Consider the following 10195-nt stretch of genomic DNA (forward strand, 5'->3'; position numbering starts at 1 on the left):
ATAAACGACATTTGTCTGAAACGAAAATTTAACTTGACAACAATAACTAAAATGAAACGGAGGAAGTAAGACTCTTATACGTATATGATGAACCGAGAGACAGAGCCAGGATGGAGCTGAAACATGTGATCTTTATCTTTACGAATAAAGTGGCTAAAAAGAAAAAGCAAGCAATTAGAAAGACAAAACTGAAAGCGGTAACAGAAGAAGAATAATAACAAAAATAATTAAGAGCAAATGGTTCAAATACTTATTTTTTTTTTTCACACCTCATCCATTTATAAAGGAAAAGAAAAGAGCATATGCGAAAATGTTCTGGACAGCCAAAATTTAGTATAGAGCTATATATGTCAACCAATCGAGCTTTTCTTTCTTTAAAAAAATCACAACAAAAAAATCTGAACAAAATCAAAATATGGCTGTAGAGAGCTTTATTTTCAGAGCAAAAAATTAGTGCTTTTAAAAGTTACAGCAATGAAAGCTACATCAAATAAATCTACAGATTAAATTATAGGGGTGATTAGTAGTTGCTGTAGGTGCTGTCAACGGCCGTATTTATTTATACAGCATCAAATTCAGAGAAATCAAACTTTAATTTTTTTTTTTGAAATCACAGTTCTTGAAAGAACCTACAGCTGTGCAAGTGCTCTGCAGAACCAAATATTAAAAGCAATTGTTTAGTGTTTTCTATAAATTTCTACAACAATAAAATTTAAAACCATAATAAAAAGTCCACAGATTTTTTTTTACAGTAAAATTTTTAAAGCTATAGCCATTACCAATCGGACCCTATATAACAAAAAATATAAAACTAAAACCCTTACCGATCATCCCCAATGATCATGTTCTCAGAAGAAAAGGAAATAAATATATAGAAAACGATAGAAAGGAAAAGTGAAATACTTCTTCCATTCCAAACTAAATGTGGATCAAAATTCTCTACACATATATACGACAACATTCACTTTAACCTAAGACCATTGAAATAATGTTACCAGTGAATGAGTCCTCCCTATTTATGTAGTGTATTTTAAGTATGTGAAAGCAAAAATAGATTGGAACAAATGTACTCCCTGTATAAAATGAGCTCAAGTGTAAATATGGGTTTATAAGCTATGATTTATCTAATTTTCTCTCTCTTTTGATAGAGTAGTTTGAGAATACAAAACAAAACAAAACAAAAACAAAAACACAAAAAGTTTGTTCCATGTGCATCATCATCATCATATGTAGATAGGCTTGATATCATTGGGTCCAAAACTTGCTGAGCAAGTTGGACACTTCCTCTGTCGAGTTCCTATGATCTTTTGCACACATGGGTTGCAAAACAAATGGAAGCACTTCGTGATCACCACCTTTGGTTTATTTATTAACAAGCCAAAATAAGACCAAAACCAAATCAGCACGCATGCAGTTCATTAAAGATTTGAGCAGAGTGAGTCTTTACCTCTTTTGAGCGGTCGTTGCAGGCCTTACACTTCAAAATCTCTTTGAATTCACTGAGCTCTTGACGGAGTTTCTGAGTGGCTGATGATCCTTCTATCAGAGACCTAAGACGAGAAACTTTCTTCTTGGCTGTTTCCATGTCCTCTTCTATCCTTCTCCTATTGAACCTGATATATACATAAATGCACTTCATCAACCAACACTTGCTTGTGTGTCTCTGTGTGTTGACTAACTTACCTTTCGGTTTCCAGCTCAAGTTCCAATGCTCCATAGTCCACCCGACTTTTCTCAACTCTAGAATGCGACTCCTCCAGCTTTGACCTAGCTTGTTCCAAGCCATTCACAACATCTGCACGCTTCTTTTGCAGATTCTCAAGAGTGATTGACTTCTGATATTTATCTTCCGCTAGTCTCTGATACTGATCTGTGCAGAGCCTCATCTGCAATAAAAAAAAAAGACATTCGAGTCAAAAAGTCAAGATAATCAAGGAGGTTCTACAATTTGAGTACATTTACCTGATCTTCAATTCTTAAGGATCTCTTGGAGAGGAAACTTGCTGATGCACTGGCTTGCTGAATATCTTTATCCATGATGTATTTATCGATTAGCAGAGCATCTTGCATCTGCCTTGAAGTTATGCCTTCCAAGAAAAGCTGAAACAGTAACAGACCATGCCCATTAACACAAATCATCAATCTCCAGCTAAGTGTGAAAAAGAAGAAGAGGAGTTTTGGATACCTTGATGTTATAGTCATCCCTCTCAGTGACTTGAAGCAAAAGCTGTTGGTTTTGTGGTACAATGTCCTCGTAGGCACTTCCAATTGTCTAAAAGAAGATAGTTAACTGTAAATCGATACCCCCAACCATCAAGTTTTTTAAAAACAATGCTAGAAACAAAAGAAACAAGAAGTTTTATAAGCAAACCTGTATTTCAGATAGATATGTTCCATGTTCCTCATTTTTGGATTTCAAGACATCAGAATGCTTTGCCACATCCCTGAAAACAGAAAAAGACACACATCCTTGTAAGAGAGATGCCAATACGAAGCATACGAAGAGTAATTAATTGATTATTCACCGTTTGCAATCATCCATTCTCTGTCTTAAATCAGCAATCTCAGCTTCAGCAGCAGCCAACATTTGTTGTGATACTGCCTCAGCTTCGTTTGCTGCCTTAACGCGCAGCTCGAGATTCTGCTCATCAAGGGAGCTCTTCAAACTTTCAACATGAGCCCAGGCCCTGTACTCTTGTTCCTTGGCTTCAGCTATGTCCCTGCCATATCACAATGCACCAAGCGCATTTTAATAACAAGTGTTCAGCCAAGAAAGGAAGATGAACAAATCCTAACCACATCCAAAAGAGATTCATCTGATTAAACCGTAAAAACAGAGCTCATCTACATAGAAGGGGAGGCTAAGGAAACTAGTCTCTAAGCATTTCAAATCTTGGATAACGATCATCTTTGCTACATATGATTTTGCTTACCACGGATCAGTGGATTCGCGTTTAAACATGTCCGTAAACAACTGTAACTCCTCGTGACTGTTCTTCAAATCACGAACCTGCAATGACAGATTCAACTTACTTTAAAAATAAAACCATAACAACTACATCTTCACCAACCAATATTTATTATGACATTTGCAAATATCTCAAATTGTGAATCCGACTTCTCGCAATACTTCTTCCAAGAAATATATATATATTTTTTTTTTAAACAAGGTTGAGATAAATGCAAGTTACTTCAACAAATATTGACACCGTAACTTTTCGGTTCAGTTCAGTTAGAAGGTTCGGTTCAATTAGGCAACTAAAAAAATCGGTTAATTGATTAATTCGGTTTTCTTAAGAAAAAAATTACCAAACTAACCAAAATCCAAACCAAAATAACCGAAATTGACTAAAATACTTCGAATTTATTCAATTTAAACCGAATTTAACCAAACTAACCAAAAACTAAAGACTTGGGTAGAAAATTTTAAAACCAAACTAACCAAAAAACAAACCGAATTTTTTTCCGGTTCACTTCGTCAATTCCGAACTAACCAAATAAACTGAAAAGGTAAATGTACTGCATCATACCGTAGCATTCAGGTCACGTAACTGAGAAGCAAAACCAGCTGATCTCAGATGCAATGCTTCACACTCTTTTCCCTGTTCACCAATTCGCCTTATTAAGTAAGAAAAAAAAAACACAAACTATTAACAGCATAACATTGTTCAAGATCATTGCTCACCTTCCTACATAGAACCCCGGAGAGGGACTGGACATCAGCCCGCAGAGAATGAATACCTCCAGCAGTCTCTTTATAACTGCTTAACTGACTTCGCATGGAACTCATTTCCCCTGGGAACGAAGACACTAACGCCTTCGTATCTGCAAAGAGTTCTTTTCTACCTCGCTCTTTCGAAATGTTTCCCAATCTAGTCTTGATTCTCGCTTTCTCATCATGCTGTTTCTGTATCTCCACGTCTAAAGAAGCCATTCTAGAATCAGCAACAGAAGCAATCCTTCGAGAAACATCAACAAGTTCGTTTTTTATGTTCAATTCCCTTTCCTTCCAGAAAATACTATCTTTTTCAACCTGAAGAATTTCCGAATGGAGGAGATAAGCTTTCACAATACAATCACAAAGATGCGTTCATGAAAACCGCAATAGAGATATATAACCTGCAGTTTCTCAAGCAAAGCCATATACTTGAACACTGCTTCTTTAGATCTTTTCAGCTGGTCTTTCAAAGAAAGGCAGTCTTGAGAAGATGAGATGCCCCTCACAGACTTTGACTTGTTCTAGCAAGAGGAAGAAGCTACATTACACAAGTTTTCCACACAAGTAGATACTCTAATTAAATCAATAAACTTACCTGCAAAATGCTAACTTTTTCAAGAATCTTTGTCCTCTCCTCATGAAGATCTTTTAGTTCTTGTAGCCTGCTTGAAGCCAGGACCTACAAAATCCAGGCTGCTATCAAACCAACACTCCTCAATGAAACACACAAAAACCAAAAAAAGAAGAAGAAAATATCACCGTTAACTCTTTCAGAACCCTTTCCATGTCTTGCAAATCCCTTTGTTTATCCCTTGTCTTATCGCTACTAGCAAGTTTATTTCTAGGGCTCAGCACTGGGAAGAACGCCCCTGCTGTTGCATCCCTTTCTGCTCTCAGTGCTGACAAGTCACCATTACATTGTTGAAGCTCCACGACCTCATCCTCTACCTCCCCTTCAAGAACAACCAAGTAAAGTATAATGTCAGCTCATATAGCAATCAAAATGTGATAATCTTTGAGAACGCATGTAGAGTTCTAAACCGGGGCTACGGAGACTACGTAGATACCTCTTATTCGTTTAAGGTCAGCTCTAACCCTAGCATCGGCATCTCGATAGCTCTGCAATTCTCTCGATAGTGATTTGAACTTCACAAGTACATCATCTAGAGCCACTCTGAAACTTTTAACTTCTGATTCCAACTCACTCAGCGCTAGCTGCTGACCACACAAATCTAGAATGGAATGCAATTCAGTATAAGACCAGGACAAGAGCTGAAAATCGATTGTAGTGGAAGTTATACCTTTATCAAGACCGGTTCTGAGAACTGTGGGATACAGTTCATCCTTCAGACACCTTACATCATTAGTCGCGGCTACTAGGTTATGCAATGCCTGCGTCACCTGACTTGATGTATTATTCCCTCTACCTTCTTCCATCCCATTCGAGCAGATATTGGATGAGGAGGAGCTCTCAGTGGCACCAGTTTCAAGTAGCCGGTTGATGAAATCGTCTTTAATATCCGGAGAAGACCCATCTGCGTTGCAATTTTGATCAAACTAGGTCCTAGCATCAACAGAAGGTAGAAAGAGACTGGCTAAGCAGTTCATACCCTCATTGTTTACAGACCTATGAGCTCCACTGCTTGAACCACTCACACGAATGGAGCATGATTCAACTGCATCTGTAAGCTGCTACAAAAGCATTAGTTAGATTCAAGTTTATGTTAGAAGGCAAAGCAAGATAGAGTGTTACCTTATCCCAAGACTTATGAACAGTCTTCAAACTGGAACTATACGGCAACTGTTTGTCCTTGATCTGAGAAAGCCTATCTTCAAGAATAGAACACTCCACCTGCTGAGCCTCTAGCTTTTGCGATAGCTTCAAGTTTTGGAACTGAAGGACTGCAGTATCAAGCTGTATCAAACAAGAACCAAACTCTTAAAGAGGCAGAATCATTGATTAAGATTAGTCAGCTATAGAGATATGTGCAAGGGCATGCACAAAGGGAGAACCTTGTCTTCGGAGGAGGGCCAAAAGAAGGGCTGTTTCTTAACGGCGGCTGCAGCCTCCGTGGGTGATACGGAGCTAAAGTGACGTTTTTTACGGTCAGGCTCGCCTGTGCTCGTCATTCAGAAGCCCTAATAATCGGAAAGGACAAAGCTTTTCTCTCACATCAGATTGAGTGGAGGAAACTCTCCACAACACACAAACCTAATGAGAAAACCCTAGACGATCTATATCATTCAGTAACCAAGCTAGGGTAATTGATTCAAACCAAGAACAATTCAATTGCTCCAGCTTCCCCCCAAGAATAAAGAAAAGGAATATAATTCAAACCTCAAACTCTAGTTTTCTCTTACACAGAGACCTTCTTGTCTGATCATTTGTTCGACTGATGCTGCCAAAGCACTCACACGCGAACACACAGCACTCAAAGAGAGAAAACAAAGGAGAGATGAAGTTTAATTCCTAAAAAGGTTTGATGAAGTAGTTTTGTGAATATCTGAGGGGTAATTCTGGAAATACAAATATATGGCCGTCCATAGAATCTGAAACGATCTCAGCCGTACGATCTGGGGTAATTAGCTCAACAATAACATACCTTTGTTTTAATTACATCTCAACTCGTCAATTAAATGATTCTAATCACTTGCTTAAAATCTTCGGTAATACAAAAATAAAATAAAAAAAACACAAAACAAATCGTAGAATTTAAATTAATCAACATGAAAATCAAACGAATACAAAGACAATACATTACAGATTACACCATAGTGTTGAGACCAGAGTAGAAAGAACACAAATGTAAGTTTATATGATGTGGTAAGAAGAACGTTAAAATCAATCGTTACGTTGCTTCTCTTCCTCAACTTGAACAAGCAAAGTCAAGAGAGCTTCACAGACTTGAGCAGCATCAGCTTCTAAAGGAACCTCGTTCAGCGACGAGTACACCATCCACGCATGGTCTAATTTACGCTTTGGTCTAACCACCACGGAGCCAGGAACCTCTGCGTCGCAGCAAGTCACCAGCCCGTCACTCTTCTCTCCGTATCTGACTTGAAGCAGCTGAGCGCAAGCAGCCATTGCAGCACCAAGCGGCATCACCACCGGGAGTTTTGTTGCTTGGTTCGTGAGAGGAAGCTCAGCGTGCGCCACGTGTGATAAAGTGGCGAGAACCGCTGGGCTAATGCTAGCTTCTGTGCGGAACGAAACCGTGGGGAGTTCTCTGGGAAGCGGATGATTCTTCAAGAACTCTTTTCTCCTCTCGTAAGTTAAATCCTCCAATGCTTGAATGTCACCCTTCACAAAAAGAATTTCATCAGAAAGATCACACAATCTGAAATGGTTTTGTTTAGATCAAGAAGAGAGTTGTTGTTTGCAAACCTTTATGACTTTGGAGATCATAATCTCCATGAGCTTTCTCAAATTGACGTAATCACCGAGTTGGCCCTCGCGGAGGATATCGGTAGCTATTGGGCTTCCACCGTAAGGACTCTGTGCTAATACTAACCCAGCGACTTTATCCTTTAGATCAGGCCAGTATAGTGATAAAGCAGCCGCTGCATCTATGCCTCCTTTGCTATGCCCAAGAAGTAGAACCTTTTTATTAGATCCCCAACAGAGTTCCTCTATGTATTCCTTTATCTCTCTCGCGTTCTTCTCAACCGAAGACTGATATATAAACATTGTTTCCATATATCTATCAGTATGCTACATACAACAAACCAAACTGTATTTAATGATTACCTCGCTGTGAATCTTTGCAATATGACAGGCCAAACCCATCTTTGAGAATTTCGTTTTCGTATCCACAAAATATAAAGGTCCATGATTGCTGAAAAGACCTGAAAAATTGTTTTTATCCAAAAGATTGATTATATGCATCCTACAAGATACAGTAATGAAGTCTAAGTGGATGGCAAGGGAAAGATAAGTATTGTTACCTGGAACCAACAAATACACCAGAGTATTTGGAAGCCTGTGTACACCATGCCTGAAAATGAAAACCCAATCAACACAACCATTCAGTAAATTCAAGATATCGAACAGCATAGTACAAAGACCAAATTATAAAACCAATCCATACCCGATGTCTTCGAGGATTTTATTGAACCTATAAGTTCCATCTTCAACAGGAGGCATCTCAGGGTCACGCTGTAACCATCCTATGTCATCTGCCGAGCCACGGACAGTCCTTCGTGCCCGCTCAATGAGCCTGACAAACGAAAAAGAAGATGGAAGCTGAAAACTTTGACAATAAGAACCAGTGTTGGAGGTTCTTCAGCTTCACATTCTCATGGTATCAGAATTTTTCATTTTTTCTTCGTATGTGAAAGTTGGTATCTGTCGTAGAAAAAAAAAATACATACCCTTGGAACATGGAAATTCCATAAAAACCTCCTAAGCCATTCGATGTCACTATTGCATTGGATGCCTGCGACAGAGTCTCTGTAGATTCCCTTGATGGACTACTGGCTGCAGTAGAAGTAGACGCCTCTGAAGAAGTTGAACACCGTTGACCAGGAGTAACGCATACGCTTACCGGGGAACTACCATCACCTCCTGATGTTGATTGTAGCAACTCATGGGGGTAACCTTGACCACCGTACTCTACTGAATAAAAACAATGGAAAAAAACATCCAAAGTCCCGAGTTATACGATGTGTGATGAGAGCTCAATGTAGTAAAATAAAAAAAACTTAAAGCCATATAATATGTTCTAGGCGTTTAACATAAAAAAAAAAAAATGTATGATTTGCATATTATCAAGAGAGAAGAGAAACAAAGGGGGTACCGGAATAATCAGAGAAACAGCTCCCCAGGTAAGAGGTTGCTTGGTTTATATAAGAAGCAGCTTCATTAAGAGCTGGTACAGAAGTAAACAGTTGTGATGCAGGCACATTGTCCACAGTTCCACCACCCTGTACTCAATATATTTAAAAAAAAAAAAAAAAAAAAAAAATCCCTACTGTTGTTAGTAAGGCAGTCTCTCATGCATGGATAACCAATCAATTGCTATTTTTTCCTCATATATACATAGCTGAATCAATACATTCAGGCTACAATACTTACAACTAGAGGCATGTTAGATTCCCCCTCTCTGGATTGACCAGCTTCTCCCATTCTGATCAATTTCTATCAACATACACAAACACACATAGTCAGATGACTCAGATCAAAGATCAAAGATCAAAGATCAAAGACCAAGCCCTCTTCCCATTTCCCCAAGTGAACTTGGGTCTCAATTACAGATAAGAAAAACACGAAACTAAGCCACTGGCGCGAAATCCTAGATACTCCAATCGATTACAGATAAGCAAACGATGCTGAAGACCAGATCGAAAACAACAATCCAAAAATCGCGAAGAACCGATTCAGGGAAGAAGAATCGAAGAATCAGAAATCGAGGAAGCATGTAGAGAGAGAGAGAGAGAGAGAGAGGTACCTGGAGGTTTAGGAATGTGGGATCAAAACGAAACATACGCACCACGAGCCACCACCTATCTCCTTCGGATCATTTCTTCACCCGCGGGGAAAACAGAAACCTCGTGAATAAATAAATTAACCGCCTGGAACAAGAGTCTGTGGAGACGCAACACGTGTACATTGGCTCAGAGATCAAAGATGACACGAGGCGAATATATAAGATTGTTATTTATCTTTAGTGGGCTACGATGGGCCCAATTATATTCCTTACAACACCAGAGGAAAAACGACAGACACCTTTTATTACTTGTACTTGTTCGTTACAACATTCTTTTTGTTATGAATCATGAAGGTGGTCCATAACCTAGACCATACAAGTTCAATACTAGCGTATATTGGGAGTTTACATCCAGCCACATAAAAGACCCATTCAACCTTAGTCTTTATGAGTTTGACCATGTCATTATGTAGAGTATCTTTGTAATCAATTATCTCTTTGACTTCACATTATATGAACCACTATATATAGTGGTGTAAGCAATAAGAAATACACAACGCATTCTCACAAATCTTCTCTCAAATCTTAACACGTTATCAGCACGAGACTCTCTCCACTTGAGCAATCCCATCCGCCGACGATCATCTCTTTTCCGACCATCTCTTCCGGCCCTCAGCCTTGCTCCACCGGCCAAGTCTATCCCTCTCACGGTTTTCCGGCCAGCTCCTCCACCTCTCTCTCAACCAGCTCATCCGCGGATCAGCTCTCTCTCTCACGGTGGTCTATTCAGATCAATTTGGTGTTTTCTAAAAGGTAAACTAATCTATCCATAAAATCTAAGAACACCACATATCTGAATCCTGATTATTAGATCTATTTGAATCATAAAACTTATAAAAATCTATAGATCTAAAATTATCACAAATATTAATCTTGAATCTAAGATCTATATGAATCTTGATTCTAAAATTATTTGAATCTCTAAAGATCTAAGAATCTCTAAAAACTTATAAAACTTATTAATAATCTAAGATCTATATGAATCTTGTTT

The 10195-nt window shown here is 38.6% G+C and overlaps 2 protein-coding genes across 5 annotated transcripts; both read right to left on the minus strand.

Annotated features, from left to right (window-relative positions):
* Positions 1-1171: 1171 nt before the first annotated feature.
* LOC106343020 (E3 ubiquitin-protein ligase BRE1-like 1) lies at positions 1172-6180 on the minus strand. 3 transcript variants are annotated; one of them, XM_013782121.1, is made up of 19 exons: positions 6057-6180; positions 5732-5857; positions 5472-5633; positions 5329-5407; positions 5020-5253; positions 4786-4950; positions 4478-4671; positions 4314-4397; positions 4120-4239; positions 3686-4033; positions 3531-3602; positions 2934-3010; positions 2526-2720; positions 2372-2444; positions 2186-2272; positions 1963-2100; positions 1684-1886; positions 1448-1613; positions 1224-1355 (listed from the first exon to the last, which is right to left on the minus strand). In XM_013782121.1, exons 2-19 carry the CDS (start codon positions 5846-5848, stop codon positions 1224-1226), a joined length of 2646 nt encoding a protein of 881 aa, XP_013637575.1. In that variant the 5' UTR covers positions 5849-5857; positions 6057-6180. The 3 variants fall into 3 exon arrangements, with proteins under 3 accessions (XP_013637576.1, XP_013637574.1, XP_013637575.1); XM_013782122.1 differs by having other exon boundaries at positions 1172-1355; positions 5032-5253; positions 5732-6178; XM_013782120.1 differs by lacking the exon at positions 6057-6180 and having other exon boundaries at positions 1172-1355; positions 5732-5848.
* A 171-nt stretch (positions 6181-6351) lies between these two features.
* On the minus strand, positions 6352-9263 carry LOC106337235. Of its 2 annotated transcripts, none has more exons than XM_013776305.1 (9): positions 9166-9263; positions 8793-8855; positions 8515-8641; positions 8090-8333; positions 7807-7935; positions 7664-7713; positions 7467-7564; positions 7104-7391; positions 6352-7019 (listed from the first exon to the last, which is right to left on the minus strand). In XM_013776305.1, exons 1-9 carry the CDS (start codon positions 9199-9201, stop codon positions 6561-6563), a joined length of 1494 nt encoding a protein of 497 aa, XP_013631759.1. In that variant the 5' UTR covers positions 9202-9263; the 3' UTR covers positions 6352-6560. The 2 variants fall into 2 exon arrangements, with proteins under 2 accessions (XP_013631759.1, XP_013631760.1); XM_013776306.1 differs by having other exon boundaries at positions 8090-8330; positions 9166-9261.
* Positions 9264-10195: the final 932 nt, after the last annotated feature.

The sequence above is a fragment of the Brassica oleracea genome, chromosome C4, assembly GCF_000695525.1.
Source record: "Brassica oleracea var. oleracea cultivar TO1000 chromosome C4, BOL, whole genome shotgun sequence".
Lineage (NCBI taxonomy): Eukaryota > Viridiplantae > Streptophyta > Magnoliopsida > Brassicales > Brassicaceae > Brassica > Brassica oleracea.

What these genes read in the sequence shown, in the direction of transcription:
- LOC106343020 (XM_013782120.1), bottom strand. Translation starts at nt 5,848, where the DNA reads ATGACGAGCACAGGCGAGCCTGACCGTAAAAAACGTCACTTTAGCTCC. An exon ending in TTCATAAGTCTTGGGATAAG is followed by an intron (nt 5,408 to 5,471) that starts GTAACACTCTAT and finishes CTTTTGTAGCAG; the next exon opens with CTTACAGATGCAGTTGAATC. An exon ending in CATATCTATCTGAAATACAG is followed by an intron (nt 2,273 to 2,371) that starts GTTTGCTTATAA and finishes ATCTTCTTTTAG; the next exon opens with ACAATTGGAAGTGCCTACGA.
- LOC106337235 (XM_013776305.1), bottom strand. Translation starts at nt 9,201, where the DNA reads ATGTTTCGTTTTGATCCCACATTCCTAAACCTCCAG. An exon ending in TTGCAAAGATTCACAGCGAG is followed by an intron (nt 7,392 to 7,466) that starts GTAATCATTAAA and finishes TTTATATATCAG; the next exon opens with TCTTCGGTTGAGAAGAACGC. An exon ending in TGATCTCCAAAGTCATAAAG is followed by an intron (nt 7,020 to 7,103) that starts GTTTGCAAACAA and finishes CTTTTTGTGAAG; the next exon opens with GGTGACATTCAAGCATTGGA.